Source organism: Pristiophorus japonicus, chromosome 13, assembly GCF_044704955.1.
Source record: "Pristiophorus japonicus isolate sPriJap1 chromosome 13, sPriJap1.hap1, whole genome shotgun sequence".
In the NCBI taxonomy this organism is placed as follows: Eukaryota; Metazoa; Chordata; class Chondrichthyes; family Pristiophoridae; genus Pristiophorus; species Pristiophorus japonicus.
The window spans coordinates 36,971,295-36,996,894 of NC_091989.1; the positions used below are offsets into that span (position 1 = coordinate 36,971,295).

The 25,600-nt window shown below is 42.8% G+C and overlaps 1 protein-coding gene across 3 annotated transcripts in view; it reads right to left on the minus strand.

The window, feature by feature from the left end:
• Positions 1-3,092: 3,092 nt before the first annotated feature.
• Positions 3,093-25,600, minus strand: part of LOC139278518 (voltage-dependent calcium channel subunit alpha-2/delta-1) — a 794,302-nt gene continuing 771,794 nt past the window's right edge. For 2 of the 3 annotated variants that reach the window (XM_070897372.1, XM_070897370.1), the window contains one exon: positions 3,093-7,430. In XM_070897372.1, coding sequence (XP_070753473.1) covers positions 7,314-7,430 — 117 coding nt within the window. In that variant the 3' untranslated portion in view covers positions 3,093-7,313. Of the gene's footprint in view, positions 7,431-15,269; positions 15,366-25,600 lie in introns of those variants that run through there. The other variant, XM_070897371.1, reaches the window with a different exon arrangement.

The window sequence follows — 25,600 nt, forward strand, 5'->3', positions numbered from 1 at the left end:
TTTTTTTTTTAATAAATATGTCCCCAGCAAGTGATATACAGAAGCAGGCTCAGCAAAAACTGATTCATTTCCTTATAGATACTTTAAATTATTTTACTAGTGACTTGCAAATTGTTGGAGGATTTATTCCTAATAAAAGTGGGTCAAAAATGGATCTGAAAGAATGTGATAAAAACAGCATTTCTATTGGAAAATTAAGTTTTTGTTTAGTTAACGAGTGAATATTATAATTACATAGGTAACCAATAGTTTCCTTGCGGACATTATCTTGCTAAAGCTACCCGTGGTGCCTACTAACAAAACTGACCACAATTAGCAATTAAACATGAACTAGCCAATAAGCTTCGGTACTGCAACCTGATCGCAGGGTAGTCACACAGAGAAACTTGGAGACTAAAGTGAAAATAACCATGAGTAACCCAATCTGGTTTGGGGTTGGGCAAAAGGTAGCAACCAGCCTACTTTTACCCTGGGCATGGTGAAGTACTATTGTGGTCTCTGGAACTGGACGAATGAGTATGAGCTTTCTATAAATATCCATTGTGTTGATTTGAGGAGCAGCAGGAAGCAGAGTGACGATGAAAGAGTTTACAATTCAGTTTGCTGACCTGCCTCTGGTTCGAACAAAGTGAAGCAGGTGGCACAATCTGCATCACTGAAAATGCTTTGCAAGAACTGCATTATAACTGCAAGTGGTGTCAATTTAATGTTTGCCATTGGGTGTGAGACCACCTTGAGGAGGTCGTTTAACATTTTCAAGGCTTTGCACTAGTTGCAATTTAATTGAAGTTTAAGATGAGTCCAGGTAGCCCAATGGCCACCTTTAAGTTTCCAAGGGTAGAAAAAAATCAGCTGCCCCATCAGCTGTTTTCTATTATTAGAAATGTCACTGGCACTCTTCGAGGCCGACGAGTGGAGTACTGCGCAGTGTTTACTTAGGTGCTGAGTTTTGGTTCACCTTGTTGAGAGTGTTGTGTGTGAAGGCAGTGTAACTCAAAGCTATCCCCGATCATGGTGCTAACAACACTACAGGTCTTAAAATGGTTCCTCCAACATGACACCAGAATAAAAGAGTTGTGAAAAATGTCCAAAAATTATGACTAAGAGGATGAAGACTCACAACATGAAAAATATATATTCTCAGTACGAAGGGTTACACTGTGAATAAGAAAATAATTATTTTACTGAATTTGAACCATTAACAACCAATCAGAATTATAGGGCCCAAATTTCCCCGACCACTTTTTCCGGCGCACTCTCCCGAGATGCGCTGACTTTGTGCGCTCAAAATGGCGCCAAAGAACTTACCACTCTGGCCACTCTGCTGTGTGTCCCGGGTCCTGGCGGTGCGTTTCTCATGGAGTGGGGGACGGAGCTACAGCCCTGCGCTGAAAACAGTGCTGGCAGCTGCGTGCATGCGCAGTGGAGTCTGCGCGCATACGCAGTAGCTCCTCGCCCTCCTAGTGCATCCTGCAGGCTGTGAGCCGGACCCAATGCTCACCGCCCCATCCCTGGCCGAAGGGACGACCCGATAATCTTCAATGGCACCTCCCGATAAAACATGGGCCAGCAGGCAGCAGTGTGGAGAGAGCATTGCATTGTGTGTGGGCACATGTCAAATCGTTATGACCCAACACTGATTAAGTTTTCCCTGGAGAGAAGTCCAGTCCCTCAGTCAAGTCCCTTGGAGAGCCAAGTTAGGAAGGTAGGACTTAAGTTTTATTTATTTATTTATTTATTAATTATTGATGGTTTTTATGCTTCTTCAATGTTGTTGTGAAGGTGTTTAGTGCTTTGCAAGATCCTCTGTGCTTCCCTCCACGACCACCCCCCCCCCCGACAATCTCTGGCTACCTGTGCTGATTTCTTAACTCTCCGCAAGGGTTTTCTGTGCGGCCACAAGTGGCCACATATGCTGGCCTAAGTTAGTTTGGAGTAACTGTTAGCTGTCCAAACTGGCTTAAATGGCCAAAACAGGCGTAGGTGGCTGGTAATGCCCCCTTTTGAAAAAAAAAGAAACTAAAAAAAATCCTAACTCATTTACACTGGCGCAAATTGAATGTGCAGAATGGGGATTTTTAAGATACTCTAGAAAAATCAAGTTGCTCCAAAAAAAATGGAGTAACTCCTGGGCAAATTTGGGCCCATTGCATCCAACTCATTTAAGTGCTTCACATCTGTATTGAGTGATCCTTTTGTCTTCACAGATTGACTACACAATATCTGAAATGACCTATACATTCATTCTGACTGGAGTTCAGACTATTACATCAATCGTGATAGCCACTACAATTGCACATATTGATTCAGATCCATAACATCAGGCTCTCGGCCGGATTCAATAAACTTTGCAGGATCAGAGCTATCACAGCTATTAAAAATAAGATTTACATACCAACCCATTGCTTCAAACTCATTTCAAACAATAAGACAAAAGCAAAAATCAGACCACTCCTTGTAATTTCCTGCAGACGTATCTGTAATCTAATATTTCCTTCTATTAAATCAACAGGTTAACCTCAGCCAACAAGCTGTAGAATTCTACCCAACTAACTGACTGCGTGTGGCGAAGAGCAGTAACCAGCCCTGATTTATAATTTCTACTCCTTTTTGAAACTTAGCAGAATGTACACTATTAAGTTTCCTACAAAAGATCAGTAAAAATTAAACCGAAAGTAGGACAATTCCTTTGGAAAAGCCAACATCTTTTAGGTGTTAATTGTTTCCTTTCTCTTTTGTTATAATTTCCATTTGGCAATGAACATGTGCATAAGGATTTGTGAGCTGAGAATGTGCGTACTGGATGGCAGCAAAATACTTGTGCAAAAATGTGCTCAGTTCAATTCTTGAAGCTCGTGAGCAACACTGGTTTCCCAGAATCTTAAAACCAAATTGGCTCAGTGTTCAGGACGATATAATATACATAATTTACAGTAACACAATGCTAGTTATTGAACGGAAAACACAAAAAAATCTGAATTTTTCTTCACAGGTTTTAACATTTTGGGTGAAGTTTACTTATCAATATTTAAATACAAACCAACCTTAAAATGACATAGTAGTATGGAGAAATTCCAAAATAACAAGTGAAATATGCATTATGTTTTAATTCTTAAAATATTAATGACATCATCACAGAAATGTAACACCAATTAGATTTCCAGAAGGCATTTGACAAGGTGCCACATAAAAGGTTACTGCACAAGATAAAAGTTCACGGGGTTGGGGGTAATATATTAGCATGGCTAACTAATAGAGAACAGAGAGTCGGGATAAATGGGTCATTCTCTGGTTGGCAACTAGTAACTAGTGGGGTGCCGCAGGGATCAGTGCTGGGACCCCAACTATTTACAATCTATATTAACGACTTGGAAGAAGGGACTGAGTGTAACGTAGCCAAGTTTGCTGTTGATACAAAGATGGGAGGAAAAGCAATGTGTGAGGAGGACATAAAAAATCTGCAAAAGGCCATAGACAGGCTAAGTGAGTGGGCATAAATTTGGCAGATGGAGTATAATATTGAAAGTGTGAGGTCATGCAGTTTGGCAGAAAAAAATCAAAGTGCAAGTTATTATATAAATGGAGAAAGATTGCAAAGTGCCGCAGTACAGTGGGACCTGGGGGTACTTGTGCATGAAACACAAAAGATTAGTTTGCAGGTACAGCAAGTGATCAGGGAGGCCAATGGTATCTTGGCCGTTATTGCACAGAGGATGGAGTATAAAAGCAGGGAAGTCTTGCTACAACTATATAAGGTATTGGTGAGGCCACACCTGGAATACTGCATCCAGTTTTGGTTTCCATGTTTACGAAAGGATATACTTGCTTTGGAAGCAGTTCAAAGAAGGTTCACTAGGTTGATTCCGGAGATGAGGGGGTTGACTTATGAGGAAAGGTTGAGTAGGTTGGGCTTCTACTCATTGGAATTCAGAAGAATGAGAGGTGATCTTATCGAAACGTATAAGATTATGAGGGAGCTTGACAGGGTAGATGCAGAGAGGATGTTTCCAATGATGGGGGAGACTAGAAGTAGAGGGCATGATCTTAGAATAAGGGGCCGCCCATTTAAAACGGAGATGAGGAGAAATTTCTTCTCTGAGGGTTGTAAATCTGTGGAATTCACTGCCTCAGAGAGCTGTGGAAGCTGGGACATTGAATAAATTTAAGACAGAAATAGACAGTTTCTTAAATGATAAAGGGATAAGGGGTTATGGGGAGCGGGCGGGGAAGTGGAGCTGAGTCCATGATCAGATCAGCCATGATCTTATTGAATGGCGGAGCAGGCTCGAGGGGCCGTATGGCCTACTCCTGTTCCTATTTCTTATGTTCTTATAAGATTAACAAATTGGCTAGAAGCTCATTTGATGAACAAAATTTTCTATGCAAAATGCTTACTCTTAAATCCCATGGCTGCTCATAGCTGTATGCTGTGAGGTTAATGCCACAACATAGCTTCTTTCACATCTCATTTGCAAACCCTATGAGCAGTACATTGGCCAGAAGACAGACAGGTAACCATGTTATGACAGCATTTAAATCGGTGTGCGCTGCCTATTAGTATCAACCATTTCAGCAGGGGGTACTTGCATTAAACATTTATAAAGTGTATACACTTAGGGAGAGCCCCAAGTGGAGGCAAAGCGCAACTCCACTGAGGCAGAAAGAAAACGGGTTAACTGAGAGTGTTCATGTGTGCCTGTTAATGGTGGTTACAAAGTGGTATCATCAGAGCAAGGAGGCTGTCTGCCTGACTGCTCCATCAATCAGAAAATGGCATTTGCTACAAGGAGACTGAAAACAGGAGAGATAAATATTAACGTGGAGATGTTTTTTTATTTGTACCTGCTGTTTGTGATATACTGATGACGTGCTGGTGAATTCTGCATCAGTGTCACACTGTGTGTAAAAGCAAAACTAAATATGTGCACATAGGATAATACTGCCTGGACAGACATGAGCTAAGCATGCTAATCCACAAGTAATCTGGCCTTTGGGATATCTAGGTCAGGTTGCATGCAGAATAGTATCTGCAGTCCACTGATGAAGCTGTAGTGTTATATTAGCATTGTGATAATGCTGTCAAACACTGGTAGCATTTCAATTTCTGAAAAATTTTTGAATGTGGCCTCACTGTCACAAGGGCAGATTGGCACCCTAATTGTGAGGTCATTCATTGGTCACGTGCCTCCGCAACACTTTGCCAAGCCCCAAATCAGATGCGTGCTTTTGCATGGCATACCTCTAAGTCACAAGCACTGGGCACTACATATTCAATAGTGCATTGGACAATTTTCCTGGCCTTTTAAAACAAAAACATTGAGATGAATGAACTCTTCTGCTAATCTGACACTGCATCAATGAAAGCTAACAATTTAAATCCTACTGGCAAAAGGGTCACTGATACAAAAGCTATAGAATCCACTGAATTTGGTACCATAACTGACAGACTCTCAATTAAAACTCTTACCCAAAACGATTACAATCAGCCATACAGCAAAACTATCCTCATCTTATCCAAACATTTTAAATACTGTTTCCACACACAAACATCTGATTACTTACATATTTTGAAATACTGAACTGATCTTGCAAACTCATTATTATGGTGCATTTCCATTAGATGGCCAAAACAACCAAAAAGTTGCAAATGATTTGCTGCCATCTTGATTTTTTTTTACTGATGCAGTTTAAATTCTTTAGTCATTTTAATTGTTTTTTAGGAAAATTTCCCCCTCTCTTTATCCCCAGAGGGCTGATGTTGACAGAACAACCATTCCAATTTAGTTTCAATACTTTGGAGTTACATCCATTTATGACCAAGACCAGAGGATGATACTCTTAAAAATAAATAAAAGACTTATGCACAATCAATAAATGTGCACTAAGACAGGCTGAAATATAAAGTGAAGGTGGTTATCCATTATCTCAAAGCACTATTTAATTCAAATCCACTCCTTTTTGTGTTTTGTTGACATATCCATGCCTTTGGTTATCTAATATCACATCACAATTTGTTGGTAAATAAAATTACTACTTAGCTGTGATATGAAATCAATTATCAGGCATCATATTATATAATTTTGCTGTAGAATCAATTGCCTAACAAACATCAGCTTTAACTGTTCGGTATTAAATTCAAATTTCCTTTGTTGCATTTCAAATACTTTGGGAACTTTCCTGTAACTCAATTAAATGACTCCTATTTCTCATATATTACAGAATTGCACAGAAGTAGATTGTGCTATGGGAGTAACGTGGAGCTCTTGGCTCAATCCCATCCATTTAAAATATAAAATCTAAACCTTGAAATGGCATTTGAGTATAATTCCCATCCTTTCAGCCTGTTCACTGCACTTTGAGAGAGGTATGTTTGACAATATTTAGTTGTGATAAGTGAAACAGTTATATTACATCATATTATCTAAATTCCACATCAACAACATTTGGTTCACTCAGTCGCTCTTGCACATTAACTATACTCCTACATTAAAACAAAGAGAGAAAACAGTAGCAGCAGCTTCATGCAAAAAAAGCATCAGTGTCCAAAACTCAATCGCCACAATGACAGCTTTTTCATTCACAAGCCTTAGCACTATTTCTTGAGTGGGGTACAACAATCATTATGCATTTGCTTCAGCAAACATGAAGGGCATCAGGCATAGAGTTATGGCTTAATGAGGTGGAAGAAGAGGGAGACAGGCATCCTATGGTAACAGAATAGCTAACGACAATGTAATAGCATAAGCCACAGAATAAGCAGTGGACTTTGGTGTTTCAAACCCTTAAAAAGGTTGCAATTACTGGTTGGTATCCAACATGATAATGGTTAAGCTTTCTGGTGTCTTATACCAATAGGACAGTTGGTCGTGCCTGTGTGTTACTAGGCCAATTAAATGGTGTTAAAATTAGCGACAGTCAACCAATCTAAGCCATGAACAAAGATTACCCTTCATCTTATTTCGAGAAAGCTAAACAAAATATGAACCTGATGATAAGCAAATCTAGGGTACTTTTTATGAATTGTTTCTTTGTATAAATGCATTAGCGTTCCCATAGGTTGCCTGGCAGGTTTCAGTACTGACAATCCAATTTGCTACCATTGTATGACTGTTACATTTTTCTTTAAACTCATCAATGGAGCACCTTAACCATTCTTCATATGGAGAGTCAACAATGAAGCTTTCACACAGTGATACACCAGGACATGGACATGGTCAGTCTGCTACTGCCTGGGGACAAAAGTTTCCCTAGTTTAATCCAGGGCTACAGTGTGGTGGGTCTAGAAAGCGGAGATGGGTGTCCGTTCTCTGCGGTCATGATGGATAAGGTCTGGCACTACTTAGCAGCCAGAGCAGAACAAGCTGAATCCCTATCATTGACCATAAGGATGGGCTCAGACCAGAGCCTCCGCCACACTCAGAATCATCTTCCTGTTGTCAAGGGAAAAAAAACAAAGTTAGTCACCATGTTATATTCTGCACAAGCAGATGCCATTGACCACTTAAGCTCAGGCAGCCTTTAACCACATTTCTTTGTCCAATTTTGAAATTGTATGTGTTGGTTTTACCATTATGCGTTAGGTGACATCCAGCATTTCTGTGAATTATTGCACACATTATGCACTATGCAACTTTCCATTGCTTGAATATATCATTATCTTCTTCCCCTCTGAATCTACCTTAAATCCTCTTGGAATCACAATCCCAAATTTGAACCAATAAGTTCAAGTCCTAGATCCCTAATAGTTTTACAAGATTGGATCTTTATGTCAAAGTTAAAACAACTGGAGGTGCCAGAAACAAAAAAAAGAGTTTGAACAGACTGGCTGCCAAGAATGCCTGCAGAACAGTGTGACTCCATTTCAAAATTCATGCATCGGTTGTTAGGTGCTTTGTGACATCCCAGGACGTTAAAGCTGCAGCATAAATGCAAGTTTTTTTTCTTTTCCTTTAAGTATTTACTACGTATTTTACAAAGGCTGTGAAAGGAAAGGCCAGTTTTCTTCAATTAAATAGGTATACAACTTAAGCCTGGGAAGATAGAAACACCATTAAATTTTAATTTTGTTTGAAACATATACATGAATACTCTGAAAATGTCACTTTTTGCCTTCCGACCATGTACCAAGAAATTTCACATTTCTCTTCTCTGCACACCAGTCCACCACCACCAAGTTTGCTTCATTACTACACATTGCTGGGGGATACGGTACCTGGAACTTCCCACTTCAGTGCCATGAAGCTAACTAGTTGAAGCATACAAACTAAAGAAAACCAGCTATCTCAAGGTCTTTGTGCCAGAAGAAGCCCATCCCATCATCAGTGTTCAATATCGAGACATTCCTCACAGCTCCACCTCTTTCCCACAGAAGTGTATACATTATCTGAGAAATTAATCAAACTATTTTGCCCTGCAAGCAACAATATAAACAGAGGTGAGTCACTCCCTGTAACACTAGTGCCCATGCTCCACAAATTGTCTGTGCATTTGCTGTATTTATGATCCAAAAGGTTACAAGAGTTAAAAACAGCAACCATGGTCCCCATTTTAACAACAGCAGTACCATGGCCTTGCTACAACTACAATAAAAAAGATATAATAAAGAGATTCCGAAAGAGAGGAAATCATCATTTCTGTGACACTCAGACTAGGACAAATTACCATTTCTGTCACACTTTACTGCTCACTTTTCCACCTCTCAACAGCAATAGTAACTTCCTTTGAACTAGTGTTCAGAATTACACACACTTCTCCAGACAGGGTTTGACCCATGCATTAAACTGCGATCTTTTATCATTTCTACCCTTGATGACATCCTGCACGATAGGCCTCAGCCCTTGACCCTGGTTTCACAACAGAAAAATAATTTTTTGAGATAAAAGTGAAAAACTGGGAATGTTGGAAATCTGAAATCTAAAATAGAAACGAAAAATGCGGGAAATACACAGAAGATCTACTGGCGTCAGAAAGGATGATTTATTTTGATTTCTTCTTCTCTGCCAAAGCAACTCAGAGGGGCCGATTCTAACCTGCCCCATCTGGCATTAACAGGACAGTAGCAAGTATTAAAATAGTATCGGTACACTTCCCACCGTGTATATACTGGCGATGCTGCCCATGCCATTTTGGATAGGGTCCTGATTAGGCAGCCGCCGATCATTATCTAAATTGGGGTTCTATAATGTAGATAGTACACTAATTTGATTTTAATGGCAAAGAGCAGGACTATCACTGAGTGGAGGACCAGGCCAGTAAAGTGGCTGGTAGGCCCTTTGGCACATAATTTAAAGGGAAACTTACCTGAAACTTGTTGGATCAGTTGGTCCAGGTGGAAAATAAGCCTGGCTTTGGTTTGGGAAAGAGAGAGAGGGATGTTCTCAAATTCGATGACTTTTGGAGGCTCGAACCATCTATGAATATCCTGGAGGATGGAAATGCTCCTAGCAATACCCACATGGTTGCAGGGGAGGAGGAGGAACAGGAGCAGCTGCAAGAATCACTGAGGACAATACAAAGGCAAGACTACACACCACTCGGGGAGTACAGAATCAAAATTCACTGAGGAGCAATGTCTGAGGAAACTGCGTTTCAGCCGAGGGGCTGTAACTGCCCCATGCCACTTGACAGGGCCTGGTTCTGATGGTAATGATGGGATTAACATGTGCACGAATTAAACAGGTCAAACGATACGTCAGGGCACGCACTATGATTAAGGCCATAAGGGATGAAAATTTAAGCAGTCATACAGGAAGGACTTACCTTATATAACTCTGTGGGAAGGTTTCAGGAGGTCCCGAAGCTTGGGAGATGGCCACCCAGGTGAACGAACCTATCTGGAACTCGCCTACAGGGAGATAGTTGTCGGGAATTATGGTCAGCTTGGCGTATAGCCAAGGGCCAAAAGGGGGGAATTGTAAGAGAAATTTGGCATTAGGGGTATCAGCGGGACAAGGGTTAAAGTGCTGGTTCCTGCAATGGCCCATAAGGAGGTAAAAGGCCCCTTGTCGGCCTTGAACCAAGGCTCCAGAAGTTATCAATTCAATAATATTCCGACAGGATACGATGTGAGAACCTAAACAGACATTGATAAGACCCTGCGAAGAGGCTCAAGAAGACTCACAGGCACCAAGGAAATGTATAACAAATTCCGACCGAATGAAGTCATTCTAGTCACAGCCTAAAGCGGTCACGAGGGTCTTGGCCTGTCAATCCAAAGTAGCACTAATAAGGTAGTCCAATTAGAGAAGTAGTACTGATAAGGTAGTTCAATTAGAAATCTAGGGAGGTCTTGTCCGGGAACAGAGAGGTTTTGAAATGTATAAAAGATGTATGATTGTGCTGTTCGGAGAGCATCTCCACTCACAGGCTACTGTGATAAGAGGTGTTCCCGGACGTTCGTAATAAAGATCGTTATACTTTGCCATCCGTCTCTGTCTGCTAACTTTGAGAATTGCTACGTGGGCTGGGGCGAGCGTCGACCCTCTATATCAGTGGGCCCGCTCGTGGGAGTGGAAGCCTTCCCATCTCCCCCTTACATCAAGCCAACAGTGAGAGATTGACATGCCTTGCTGTTGGCCATGAAGGTGACTATGGCTCCACATTTTTTCACCTCCGGGTACTTACAGCCTGCAGCAGGTGACATGGTCCACAGCCATTGTGCCATGCACTGCTGTATAAAACAGGTCACAAAAACCCTTTTTTGCAAGCCTAAAAGATGATCTCCTTCCTACAGGCAGCAGGATCCAACATGAATGGGGGAGGGAGGGGGTGTTGGCTTTGCAGCCACAGTAAGCTTCCTCAAGCCTAGGCAGTAATAGACTGCTAAGTAGCTATCAGGTAACCAACCATGAGTTGGCAGCATACCTCATGTGAAAAAAGTTTAATTCCCTAACGGCGAAAGAATAGAAGAACATAAGAAATAGGAGCAAGAGTAGGAAATACGCCCTCTCGAGCCTGCTCTGCCATTCAGTACGATCATGGCTGATCCGATCATGGACTGAGGTCCACTTCCCTGCCCACTCCCCATAACAGCTTATCGGTTAAGAAACTGTCTATCTCTGTCTTAAATTTATTCAATGACCCAGCTTCCACAGCTCTCTGAAGTACCGAATTCCACAGATTTACAACCCACTGAGAGAAGAAATTCCATCTCATCTCAGATTTAAATGGGCGGCCCCTTATTCTCAGGTTATGCTCCCTAGTTCTAGTATCAGTAGAAACTTCCTCTCTGCATCCACCTTGTCAAGCCCCCTCATAACCTTATACGTTTCAATAAGATCACCTCTCATTCTTCTGAATTCCCATCCTACTCAACCTTTCCTCATCCTACTCAACGTCCCCCCCGCTGCCCCCTCCATCTCTGGAATCAACCTTGTGAACCTTCTCTGAACTGCCTCCAAAGCAAGTATATCCTTTCTTAAGTATGGAAACCAAAACTGTATGCAGTATTCCAGGTGTGGCCTCACCAATACCCTGTATAACTGTAGCAAGACTTCCCTGATTTTATCTCCATCCCCTTTGCAATAAAGGCCAAGATTCCAGCTGGTAAGTAAGTAAATGCAGATGTGGAATCGGTATGGGTGGAGCTATGGGCAGAAAACGCTAGTGGGAGTTGTGTACAGACCACCAAACAGTAGTAGTGAGGTTGGGGACAGCATCAAACAGGAAATTAGGGATGCGTGCAATAAAGGTACAGCAGTTATCATGGGCGACTTTAATCTACATATTGATTGGGCTAACGAAACTGGTAGCAATGCGGTGGAGGAGGATTTCCTAGAGTGTATTAGGGATGGTTTTCTAGACCAATATGTCGAGGAACCAACGAGAGGGCTGGCCATCCTAGACTGGGTAATGTGTAATGAGAAAGGACTAATTAGCAATCTTGTTGTGCGAGGCCCCGTGGGGAAGAGTGACCATAATATGGTAGAATTCTTTATTAAGATGGAGAGTGACACAGTTAATTCAGAGACTAGGGTCCTGAAATTAAGGAAAGCTAACTTCGATGGTATGAGACGTGAATTGGCTAGAATAGACTGGCGAATGGTACTGAAAGGATTGACAGTGGATAGACAATGGCAAACATTTAAAGATCACATCATGAACAACAATTGTACATCCCTGTCTGGAGTAAAAATAAAACGGGGAAGGTGGCTCAGCCGTGACTAACAAGGGAAATTAAGGATAGTAAATCCAAGGAAGAAGCATATAAACTGGCCAGAAAAAGCAGCAAACCTGAGGACTGGGAGAATTTTATAATTCAGCAGAGGAGGACAAAGGGTTTAATTAGGAGGGGGAAAATAGAGTATGAGAGGAAGCTTGCTGGGAACATAAAAACTGACTGCAAAAGCTTCTATAGATATGTGAAGAGAAAAAGATTAGCGAAGACAAACGTAGATCCCTTGCAGTCAGATTCAGGTGAATTTACAATGGGCAACAAAGAAATGGCAGACCAGTTGAACAAATACTTTGGTTCTGTCTTCACGAAGGAAAACACAAATAACCTTCCGGAAATACTAGGGGACCGAGGGTCGAGTGAGAAGGAGGAACTGAAGGAAATCCTTATTAGGCGGGAAATTGTGTTAGGGAAATTGATGGGATTGAAGGCCAATAAATCCCCAGGGCCTGATAGTCTGCAGCCCAGAGTACTTAAGGAAGTGGCCCTAGAAATAGTGGATGTACTGGTGATCATTTTCCAACAGTCTATCGACTCTGGATCAGTTCCTATGGACTGGAGGGTAGCTAATGTAACACCACTTTTTAAGAAAGGAGGGAGAGAGAAAACGGGTAATTATAGACTGGTTAGCCTGACATCAGTAGTGGGGAAAATGTTGGAATCAATTATTAAAGATGAAATAGCAGTGAATTTGGAAAGCAGTGACAGGATCGGTCCAAGTCAGCATGGATTTATGAAAGGGAAATCATGCTTGACAAATCTTCTAGAATTTTTTGAGGATGTAACTGGTAGAGTGGACAAGGGAGAACCAGTGGAGGTGGTGTATTTTGACTTTCAAAAGGCTTTTGACAAGGTCCCACACAAGAGATTGGTGTGCAAAATTAAAGCACATGGAATTGGGGTAATGTACTGATGTCGATAGAGAACTGGTTGGCAGACAGGAAGCAGAGAGTCGGGATAAACGGGTTCTTTTCAGAATGGCACACACTGACTAGTGGGGTGCCGCAGGGCTCAGTGCTGGGACCCCAGCTATTTACAATATATTTCAATGATTTAGATGAAGGAATTGAGTGTAATATCTCCAAGTTTGCAGATGGCACTAAGCTGGGTGGCGGTGTGAGCTGTGAGGAGGACGCTAAGAGGCTGCAGGGTGACTTGGACAGGTTAAGTGACTGGGCAAATACATGGCAGATGCAGTATAATGTGGATAAATGTAAGGTTATCCACTTTGATGGCAAAAACATGGAGGCAGAATATTATCTGAATGGCGGCAGATTAGGAAAAGGGGCGGTGCAAGGAGACCTGGGTGTCATGATTCATCAGTCATTGAAGGTACAGCAGGCAGTGAAGAAGGCAAATGGTATGTTGGCCTTCATAGCTAGAGGATTTGAGTATAGGAGCAAGGAGATCTTACTGCAGTTGTACAGGGCCTTGGTGAGGCCTCACCTGGAATGTTGTGTTCAGTTTTGGTTTCCTAATCTAAGGAAGGACGTTCTTGCTATTGAGGGAGTGCAGCGAAGGTTCACCAGACTGATTCCTGGGATGGCAGGACTGACATATGAGGTGAGACTGGATCAACTGGGCCTTTATACACTGGAGTTTAGAAGGATGAGAGGGGATCTCATAGAAACTTACAAGATTCTGACGGGACTGGACAGTTTAGATGCGGGAAGAATGTTCCCGATGATGGGGAAGTCCAGAACCAGGGGACACAATCTTAGGATAAGGGGTAGGCTGTTTAGGACTAAGATGAGGAGAAACTTCTTCACTTAGAGAGTTGTTAACCTGTGGAATTCCCTACCGCAGAGAGTTGTTGATGCCAGTTCATTGGATATATTCAAGAGGGAGTTAAATATGGCCCTTACGGCTAAAGGGATCAAGGGATATGGAGAGAAAGCAGGAAAGGGGTACTGAGGGAATGATCAGCCATGATCTTATTAAGTGGTGGTGCAGGCTCGAGGGGCCGAATGGCCTACTCCTGCACCTATTTTCTATGTTTCTATGTTTCTATGTGTTTGCGTTGGTTCCTGGGAGTACCTTGATGCTTCCATACTGTGGGTAGGTGTAAATTCCAGCATGGGTTGACCAGGAGCACCCAGTGCCTGGATAGCTGATGGGGCACATCGAATACCCTCTCACCACCTGACCAATGGCACCCTCAAGACATCCTCACTTGCCCACTGAAATAAAATATAAGCAGAGCAACAGTGACACAAGAGCCAGCGTAGAGCAGACTGCTCGCCATATTGAAACATCATTATCATCATCATAGACAGTCCCTCGGAATAGAGGAAGACTTGCTTCCACTCTTAACATGAGTTCTTAGGTGGCTGTACAGTCCAATACGAGAACCACAGTCTCTGTCACAGGTGGGACAGATAGTCGTTGAAGGGAGGGGTCGGTGGGACTGGTTTGCCGCACGCTCTTTCCACAGCCTGTGCTTGATTTCTGCATGCTCTTGGTGACGAGATTCGAGGAGCTCAGCGCCCTCCCAGATGCACTTCCTCCACTTAGGGCGATCTTTGGCCAGGGACTCCCAGTTGTCACTGGGGATGTTGCAATTTGTCAGGGAAGCTTTGAGGGTGTCCTTGCAACGTTTCCGCTGCCCACCTTTGGCTCGTTTGCCGTGAAGGAGTTCCGAATAGAGCACTTGCTTTGGGAGTCTCGGGTCTGGCATGCGAACTATGTGGCCTGCCCAGCGGAGCTGATCAAGTGTGGTCAGTGCTTCAATGCTGGGGATGTTGGCCTGGTCAAGGACGCTAATGTTGCTGCGTCTGTCCTCCCAGGGGATATGTAAGATCTTGCGGAGACATCGTTGGTGGTATTTCTCCAGCGACTTGAGGTGTCTACTGTACATGGTCCATGTTTCTGAGCCATACAGGAAGGCGGATATTACTACAGTCCTGTAGACCATGAGCTTAGTGACAGTTTTGAGGGCCTGGTCTTCAAACACTCTTTTCCTCAGGCGGCCGAAGGCTGCACTGGCGCACTGGAGGCAGTGTTGGATCTCGTCGTCAATGCCTGCTCTTGTTGATAGGAGGCTCTCGAGATAAGGGAAGTGGTCCACATTGTCTAGGACCTGGACAATTCTGAGGGATCCGTCCATGACAGCTCATGATGGTGGCATGCTGTATCCTGAATAATTTAGTCTTGCAGTGTGGTCATCCACTTGAGACAGAGGAAACATCAAGACCTGTTAGATTCAGATGAAGTGGAGCTTAATGATGAAGGCAAACCAGCAGAACAACAGCAGTAAAAGCTGTTTGTGACCAACTCATCGCCCCAGTGCTTCACAAGCATCCCACCCTCACTTTAACAGTGCTGCCAAACACCATGATCAGACATGCAGTTCTTCCAATCTGGAAAACCGCCTGACCAGGGAACAATTAAATTCTGACTTACCTCAAACTCCACTCACTTAACAATTAGACTCTGTGGTTTAAATACTTAAATAAAGATAGTGGAGATACATTTCACTGAACCCGCCCAACAGGACACTGATCGGGTCAGACTGGCCTTGCGATGTTTGCCTGATTTTACTTTCTATGGAAATCCATCTGGTAAGTTGATGGTAAGTTGCTTTATTTAGTGAGTTGGTCTTGCCGCAGGTAAAGGGTCCACAGCCAGATAGGGAATGGAAGACCAACAGGAAGAGCAGTGCAAGGAAGGTAGTGCAAGGGTCCCCTACGGTCACCCCCTGCAAAACAGATACACCGCTTTGGGTACTGTTGGGGGGGATGACTCATCAGGGGAGAGCAGCAGCAGCTAGGTTCATGGCATCGTGGCTGGCTCTGCTGCATAGGAGGGCAGAAAAAAGAGTGGGAGAGCAATAGTGATAGGGGATTCGATTGTAAGGGGAATAGATAGGCATTTCTGCGGCCACAACCGAGACTCCAGGATGGTATGTTGCCTCCCTGGTGCAAGGGATGTCTTGGAGCGGGTGCAGGTCACTCTGAAAAGGGAGGGTGAACAGCCAGTTGTCGTGGTGCATATAGGTACCAACAATATAGGTAAAAAATGGAATGAGGTCCTACGAGTCAAATTTAGGGAGCTAGGAGTTAAATTAAAAAGTATGACCTCAAAAGTAGTAATCTCAGGATAGCTACCAGTGCCACGTGCTAGTCAGAGTATGAATCGCAGGATAGCTCAGATGAATACGTGGCTTGAGCAGTGGTGCAGAAGGGAGGGATTCAAATTCCTGGGACATTGGAACCAGTTCTGGAGGAGGTGGGACCAGTACAAACCAGACGGTCTGCACCTGGGCAGGACCGGAACCAATGTCCTAGGGGGAGTGTTTGTTCGTGCTGTTTGGGCAGAGTTAAACTAATATGGCAGGGGGATGGGAACCTATGCAGGGAGACAGAGGGGAATAAAATGGAGACAGAAGCAAAAAATAGAAAGGAGAAGAGTAAAAGTGGAGGGCAAAGAAATCCCAGGCAAAAAACAAAAAGGGCCACTGTACAGCAGAATTCTAAAGGGTCAAAGTGTGTTAAAAAGACAAGCCTGAAGGCTCTGTGCCTCAATGCGAGATGTATTCGGAATAAGGTGGATGAACTAACTGCGCAGATAGCAGTTAACGGGTATGATGTGATTGGCATCAAGAAGACATGGCTCCAGGGTGACCAAGACTGGGAACTCAACATCCAGGGGTATTCAGCATTTAGGAAGGATAGACAGAAAGGAAAAGGAGGCAGGGTGGCGTTACTGGTTAAAGAGGAAATTAATGCAATTGTAAGAAAGGACATTAACTTGGGTGATGTGGAATCGGTATGGGTGGAGCTACGGAATACCAAAGGGCAGAAAATGCTAGTGCGAGTTGTGTACAGGCCACCAAACAGTAGTAGTGAGGTTGGGGACAGCATCAAACAAGAAATAAGGGATGTGTGCAATCAAGGTACAGCAGTAATCATGGGCGACTTTAATCTACATATTGATTGGGCTAACCTAACTGGTAGCAATGCGGTGGAGGAGGATTTCCTGGAGTGTATTAGGGATGGTTTTCTAGACCAATATGTTGATGAACCAATCAGAGGGCTAGCCATCCTAGACTGGGTGATGTGTAATGAGAAGGGACTAATTAGCAATCTTGTTGGGCGAGGTCCCTTGGGGAAGAGTGACCATAATATGGTAGAATTCTTTATTAAGATGGAGAGTGACAAATTCAGAAACTAGGATCCTGAACTTAAGGAAAGGTAACTTCGATGGTATGAGGCGCGAACTCGCTAGATTAGACTGGCAAATGATACTTAAAGAGTTGACGGTGGATAGGCAATGGCAAACCTTTAAAGATCACATGGATGAACTTCAGCAATTGTACATCCCTGTCTGGAGTAAAAATAAAACGGGGAAGGTAGCTCAACCGTGGCTAACAAGGGAAATTAAGGATAGTGTTAAATCCAAGGACGAGGCATACAAATTAGCCAGAAAAAGTAGCAAGTTGGCGGACTTTGATAAATTTATAATACAGCAGAGGAGGACAAAGGGTTTAATTAAAAAGGGGAAAATAGAGTACGAGAGGAAGCTTGCCGGAAACATAAAAAATGACTGCAAAAGCTTCTATAGATATGTGAAGAGAAAAAGATGAGTGAAGACAAATGTTGGTCCCTTGCAGTCGGATTCGGGTGAATTTATAATGGGGAACAAAGAAATGGCAGACCAATTGAACAAGTACTTTGGTTCTGTCTTCACAAAGGAAGACACAAATAACCTTCCCGATGTACTAGGGATCCGAAGGTCTAGTGAGAAGGAGGAACTGAAGGATATCCTTATTAGGCGGGAAATTGTGTTAGGGAAATTGACGGGATTGAAGGCCGATAAATCCCCAGGGCCTGATAGTCTCCATCCCAGAGTACTTAAGGAAGTGGCCCTAGAAATAGTGGATGCATTGGTGATAATTTTCCAACAGTCTATCGACTCTGGATCAGTTCCTATTGACTGGAGGGTTGCTAATGTAAAACCACTTTTTAAAAAAGGAGGGAGAGAGAAAACGGGTAATTGGAGACCAGTTAGCCTGACATCAGTAGTGGGGAAAATGTTGGAATCAATCATTAAGATTGAAATAGCAGCACATTTGGAAAGCAGTGATAGGATTGGTCCAAGTCAGCATGGATTTAAGAAGGGGAAATCATGCTTGACAAATCTGGAATTTTTTGAGGATGTAACTAGCAGAGTGCACAAGGGAGAACCAGTGGATGTGGTGTATTTGGACTTTCAAAAGGTTTTTGACAAGGTACCACACAAGAGATTGGTGTGCAAAATCAAAGCACATGGTATTGGGGGTAATGTACTGACGTGGATAGAGAACTGGTATACAGTCAGGAAGCAGAGAGTCGGGATTAACGGGTCCTTCTCAGAATGGCAGGCAGTGACTAGTGGAGTGCCGCAGGGCTCAGTGCTGGGACCCCAGCTCTTTACAATATATATTAATGATTTGGATGATGGAATTGAGTGTAACATCTCCAAGTTTGCAGATGACACTAAACTGGGTGGCGGTGTGAGCTGTGAGGAGGACACTAAGAGGCTGCAGGGTGATTTGGACAGGTTAGGCGAGTGGGCAAATACACGGCAGATGCAGTATAATGTGGATAAATGTGAGGTTATCCACTTTGGGGGCAAAAATTCAAAGGCAGAATATTATGTGAATGGCGACAGATTAGGAAAAGGGGAGGTGCAGCGAGACCTGGGTGTCATGATTCATCAGTCATTGAAGGTTGGCTTGCAGGTACAGCAGGTAGTGAAGGCGGCAAATGGTATGTTGGCCTTCATAACTAGGCGATTTGAGTATAGGAGCAGGGAGGTCTTACTGCAGTTGTACAGGGCCTTGGTGAGGCCTCACCTGGAATATTGTGTTCAGTTTTGGTCTTCTAATCTGAGGAAGGATGTTCTTGCTATTGAGGGAGTGCAGCGGAGGTTCACCAGACTGATTCCTGGGATGGCAGGACTGACATATGAGGAGAGACTGGATCGACTGGGCCTGTATTCACTGGAGTTTAGAAGGATGAGAGGGGATCTCATAGAAACATATAAAATTCTGACCGGACTGGACAGGTTAGATGCAGGAAGAATGTTCCCGATGTTGGGGAAGTCCAGAACCAGAGGACATAGTCTTAGGATAAGGGGTAAGCCATTTAGGACTGAGATGAGGAGGAACTTCTTCACTCAGAGAGTTGTTAACCTGTGGAATTCCCTACCGCAGAGAGTTGTTGATGCCAGTTGATTGGATATATTCAAGAGGGAGTTAGATATGGCCCTTGCGGCTAAAGGGATCAAGGGGTATGGAGAGAAAGCAGGAACGGGGTACTGAAGGAATGATCAGCCATGATCTTATTGAATGGTGGTGCAGGCTCGAGGGGCCGAATGGCCTACTCCTGCATCTATTTTCTATGTTTCTATGTTTCTATAAGGACAGGAGTGTTACTGCAGTGTATTATTCTGCTGGTAATGACATCCTATTTTGACCGCGAAATCTAATAAATAAGTAAACAAAGTTGAAGGTCAGTCAGAATTGTCATGGAACTTGGTAAATTAGAATGTGCAATTCAGTGTGGGAACGTAGGTTGCGCTTAATCCAGCAATATGACAATTGAAATAAATTTGAGTCCTGGAGCCTCTCGGCTAGGAAGTGAAAAAACATCGGGGGGGGGGGCGCTCGGTATGGGGCACTTATTTCAAATTAAGTGATTGTTTTTCACCCGGTGGTAGGTGGACGCAAGAGCCCCGGAATTGGGCACTTTTACTTCCGAGCACTCTTGGGAGGCGGGAGCAGGTTGCTGTGAGTCAGCACGACGCGGACATGCCATGGCACGCTGACTCACGCAACATCCCTCCCCTTCTCTTAAAGGGGAGGGTGCTGTGAACCATGGAGCTGGCTCTCTGGCGCCCATTGGGCCACCAGGGAGGGTTTCGGCCGGGCAACTGGCCCGGCACCGAAGAGGTGGGTGGGGGGCTGCCTGTTGGTGGCCCGGCCGAACTAACGGCTTCCACTTTCGGGCCGACTGCAAAGTCAGCTGACAATAAATTAAAGATGGTGGCCGCGGCGCAAGACCCTCTCCTTTAAGGGCAGCCGGGTGCGCCAGCCACCACAGCATTGCGACTCACAAAGCGGTCGGTAGCATCGTCCTGCGCCAACCTCACTCCCAAGGCGCAATTTCCCCCGCGGGGCTTAAAGGGGTCACGCAGGACAATAAGGGGTTAGCACACATGGCGATGACGTCATCGCCGCGTGCGCCGCCGTGCGGGGTGAAAACTCCGAGGCCCAGCACAAAGCTGCTTTCGCCCACGGCATCCTGGGGGCAATTCCAGGATGGTCGCTTCCTCCGTCTGCCCCTTGTCGAAAAGTACTTAACGCCCCATTAGCGCCTCCCAGAGGCGCTAACAGGCCTTTCAAAAAGTGGCAATTTCAGCCCGGCATAGCTCAGAAGTGGAAAGAGACCCATAGACTCAATGCTAATCATGTCCAACTATGCAGCAGCAATCAACAAAGCCAATAGATGGTGGAGCTACAGAGCAAAAACAGTACAATATAAGTCACAGGAAATTGTGGTCAAACAGCACAGTGCATTGCTCAGACTACAACTTGAATACCATTGTGAGCTCTGTCACCACAACAGAGTCATTCAAGTAAAAGATAAATTTAGAACTGATATCAGGAAGTTCGTCACTCAAAGAAGGATCAATAGTTGCAGATAGAATCACAAAGCCAAAAAACGTGGATCCGTTTAAGAAACAATTCGATTTACGAATCTGTATGGAAGAATGAAGATGGGCTAAATGACCTTCCCAATTTGTAAGATGGAAACTATCTTGATGTCTGAGCAGTAGTTACACAGGATTGTATTTCATTTCACATTTAAATAAAATGCGATAAAGTGCTGCCTAATCTTAAAAAAGAAAATCATTCATTCTATTTGCTCTTAACAGTGTCCAATAGTTTAAATCAGGGGACTCCATAAGATAAAGATATCGTTACAATCAAAATCAAATGACTTTAAAAAGAAAAATATAATGCTGGAAATTCAAATAAATATTACATATTTTTTTGTCAGCTCTTAATCATTTTGAATTAAGTTCTGAATAAAATTTGTGACAGTTTTGTTTTAAACTACGTAACTAAGGGGTAAAAATTCCAATGCACCTGCTCCTGGCACATGCCTGAAGCACATAACACAGAATTGCACAATTTTGTGATATGGACTTGTATCAGAATTATAAGCCCCAAAGTAACTCATCAGTTCAGGTGTGCAGGGAGTGAATGGGCTGCTTTTTGGGATTTTGCTGTTCTACATCTGGAAGGCCCCAAGAGAAGGATGGAGCAACAGTGAGGAGATTTTTTATTCCAGATGGAAAAAATAGCTGCTCGATCACTTGCCATGGTTGATGAGCTTGGCTCACCAGGATCGACTCAGGACAGAACCACAGATCCTGTCAGTGTTTGGACCAGGGCTGTGGAGAGGTCCATAGTCCCACTTATCCATCACACTCACCCAGCCAATGGGGAACTAGAAGAGCTTGAGAAGGGAAGGGCAATATTTGGAAGGGGAAATACAGAGATTACCATTTATATTATATCAAACTTATAAAACTAAAAAACACATATATATATTTTATCTTTATATAATCTCAGCCTAGTCATGTTAAGTTCCATCAAAAATTTATATTTTCTTAATCTATTTTGTAATTTTTGTATTTCAGGAAATTAAAATGTACATCTTAGTGCTGCAAAGCTTTTTTTTAAGTCAGTCTATTTTTTTTAAGTAATTTCCCTTTACTGAAAAGCAGTTAATATGGCTCTCCATATGGTATAATTACATTTAAATTTTACCTACCAAACTGACAAACTATTAGGTATGATTTCTGTTTATGAAAATAAATTCAAATGCATTATTAAATAATACATACACGATGTACAAACACTCATGTTCTGGAAAGAACACTAAGGAAAAAAAGCTAATTCCAAAAGGAAATACAAACTTAGTTGTAAAAAACTCGCTTTGCAATTATCAAACCACAATAAGTTCGCTCTGGACCACAATCATTTGTAGGATGTTAATTTCATGTTAATATCACACCTAAGAAGGAAACTAAAGAACAAAATCCAGTGAAAGTAACTGACCCTCCGCACCACATCAAAACGTGCAGTAAAATGAAGAGAGGAGCTGACTCCACGGCAGTGGCCCGACTCGTTGTGCATATAGGCTCATCCTATTAACAACGGGCAAAGTAGCAAGAAGAAAAAAGAAAGGGAACACAAAAAAAAAAGACAAACAAGATGAGTTCATGCATTTTGCTGGCTGCTGGCAGAATTAATGTGAGCGTCCACCTAGAGCAGAAAGTCACAGTGTAAATCACAAAACAGAAAATACCCCACTATCAACAAATTAAAATCACACACAATAACACATCGATCAGCAAAGACGACAAGCTTGTGAGCAACAGTGCTACTGTACTTTCACGCAAAAAGACTTGCGGGGAGCCCACATGATATTTTTGGCATCATGAGAGATCAGGAATATACAGATCTTCAGCTAGTTGCAGGTATGGTATGTGTAACCATCTCAAATGCATAATATGGAACATTTTTTTTGTGACTAGATCCCCAAACAGTTATGATGCAAGTTTATGAAGGGCAGCATGAGGCCAAAGTGGATAAATAGACCACATCTTTTAATGTACTTGGTTTGGGATGTGTAGCAATGATATTCCCACTCAGTATACAGAGAAAATTGCTATTATCTGAAGGCAGCAACTCAATCAAACAATTCTTAAATTATGAGTGAAAGCCACCATGAGTGTTGTATAATGTAGAAAGGTCAGAACAAAACTCAAGCCATGTAGGAAAATCATTAAACTCGGAAAATGAATTATTGCCTCAAGTCACTACATTTGCTATTCCTCATACCACCTGCAGGATTACGAAAAACTGTTTATGAAGAAGGCTTCCTGGTGACCTGATTGAAGTTTCCAAGATTATGAATGACCAAAGTTGATCTAGGCTAATTGTTCAATGCAATTAAAATTTCAAATGCCAGGGAATTGGGGAAGTCAAGAGAGAGAGAGAAAGGAGACTGGCAAAGTTTGTAACGTACCCAGCTGATACAATATGTTCTCAGCAGGCATAACATTCCTAAGCCTGTTCTTAGCTGCAGTCCTCACTATAAGGAATGGGGCCCATACATTGTCCTCGTGAGGTCATGGAATTGCTCTGGGTGGGAAGGAGACCCAAAGTGCCAGGTCTCTGTGAAGACTAAAGATTCAAGAACATTTTACTAATGGTGCAACATGTATTTTTAATTATATTTTTTGAGATAGGTACTGAGGAAGCACTCTGAACAGAAACTGTTCCTACTTCAACTTTAAAGGGGACTGTAATGGTAAACATTCAGCTGCTGGTAGTCTAGTACTGCAAGTTGTAACTGTGTTGACAGTGCTGTAGAGTGCTAGGTTTAGAGTTCACAACTCCCGGCCTAATTATTGGTGGAGGCATAGAGTGGCAGCAAGGTGGTTTCCTAGCTCAAGGAAGAGGAAAAATCACAGGGCAAAACATCTTTGACGAGGGTCACACAACTCACACTAAGTAAAAACAACACCAGTTTAGATCACCAAATCATCTTCTCAGCAAAGAATGGTGTGCAATATAGTACAAGAGGAGTAAACTCAAGTTTAGAAATGGGGAACACAACCTTGTTTTTTTTTTTAAAACACAGCTCCTGCAGCTCATCTATTATGTTGGGGTTTTTTTTAACCAAAAAACGCACCCATAAGTGAATGTTTTAAGGAGCTATGCTACCCAATAATGTGACGTAATACACTTTGGAAGTACTGGAGAAAAGGAAATATGGCTTTGGTGTACAGATCACAAGTTACTAATGACAGTAATTCAAGTCGATAAGGCTATACAAAAGGTAAAGCAGAATCCTTTGTCTTGTACATCAAGACACTGAACAAAAATGTATGGAGTTAATTTTGAACTTGTACAAGAAATTAGTTAAGCTGCAGTCAAATATTGTATAAAGGTTTGGCCATCCCATTATATAAGGAAGGACATACAAGCAATGGAAAAGGTGCAATGTAGATTCACAAAAATGTTACCAAGGATGGTGGGTTATTGTTATGAGGAAAGGCCTGAGTGGAACGAGCTTTATTGCTAGAGTTGAAAATGTTCAAGGTGACATGACAGAAGTTGTCACGATCATGGAGGTAAATAGTAATAGATTACTGAAGGTCAGTAAAAAGATTCTTTGCACTAAGGATGGTTAGAATATAGAATTCTCCATACTAAGTGCTTGTTGGAGCAGAGTCCATTAATTCTTTTAAAAAGGAATTAGATAGTTGCTTGAAAAAGAGAAATATTAAGGGTGCAATAAAGGTGTAGCAGTTATAATGGGTGACTTTAATATGCACATAGATTGTGCTAGCCAAACTGGAAGCAATACGGTGGAGGAGGATTTCCTGGAGTGCATAAGGGATGGTTTTCTAGACCAATATGTTGAGGAACCAACTAGGGGGGAGGCCATCTTAGACTGGGTGTTGTGTAATGAGAGAGGATTAATTAGCAATCTCATTGTGCGAGGCCCCTTGGGGAAGAGTGACCATAATATGGTGGAATTCTGCATTAGGATGGAGAATGAAACAGTAAATTCAGAGACCATGGTCCAGAACTTAAAGAAGGGTAACTTTGAAGGTATGAGGCGTGAATTGGCTAGGATAGATTGGCGAATGATACTTAGGGGGTTGACTGTGGATGGGCAATGGCAGACATTTAGAGGCCGCATGGATGAATTACAACAATTGTACATTCCTGTCTGGCGTAAAAATAAAAAAGGGAAGGTGGCTCAACCGTGGCTATCAAGGGAAATCAGGGATAGTATTAAAGCCAAGGAAGTGGCATACAAATTGGCCAGAAATAGCAGCGAACCTGGGGACTGGGAGAAATTTAGAACTCAGCAGAGGAGGACAAAGGGTTTGATTAGGGCAGGGAAAATGGAGTACGAGAAGAAGCTTGCAGGGAACATTAAGGTGGATTGCAAAAGTTTCTATAGGTATGTAAAGAGAAAAAGGTTAGTAAAGACAAACGTAGGTCCCCTGCAGTCAGAATCAGGGGAAGTCATAACAGGGAACAAAGAAATGGCAGACCAATTGAACAAGTACTTTGGTTCGGTATTCACTAAGGAGGATACAAACAACCTTCCGGATATAAAAGGGGTCAGAGGGTCTAGTAAGGAGGGGGAACTGAGGGAAATCTTTATTAGTCGGGAAATTGTTTTGGGGAAATTGATGGGATTGAAGGCCGATAAATCCCCAGGGCCTGATGGACTGCATCCCAGAGTACTTAAGGAGGTGGCCTTGGAAATAGCGGATGCATTGACAGTCATTTTCCAACATTCCATTGACTCTGGATCAGTTCCTATGGAGTGGAGGGTAGCCAATGTA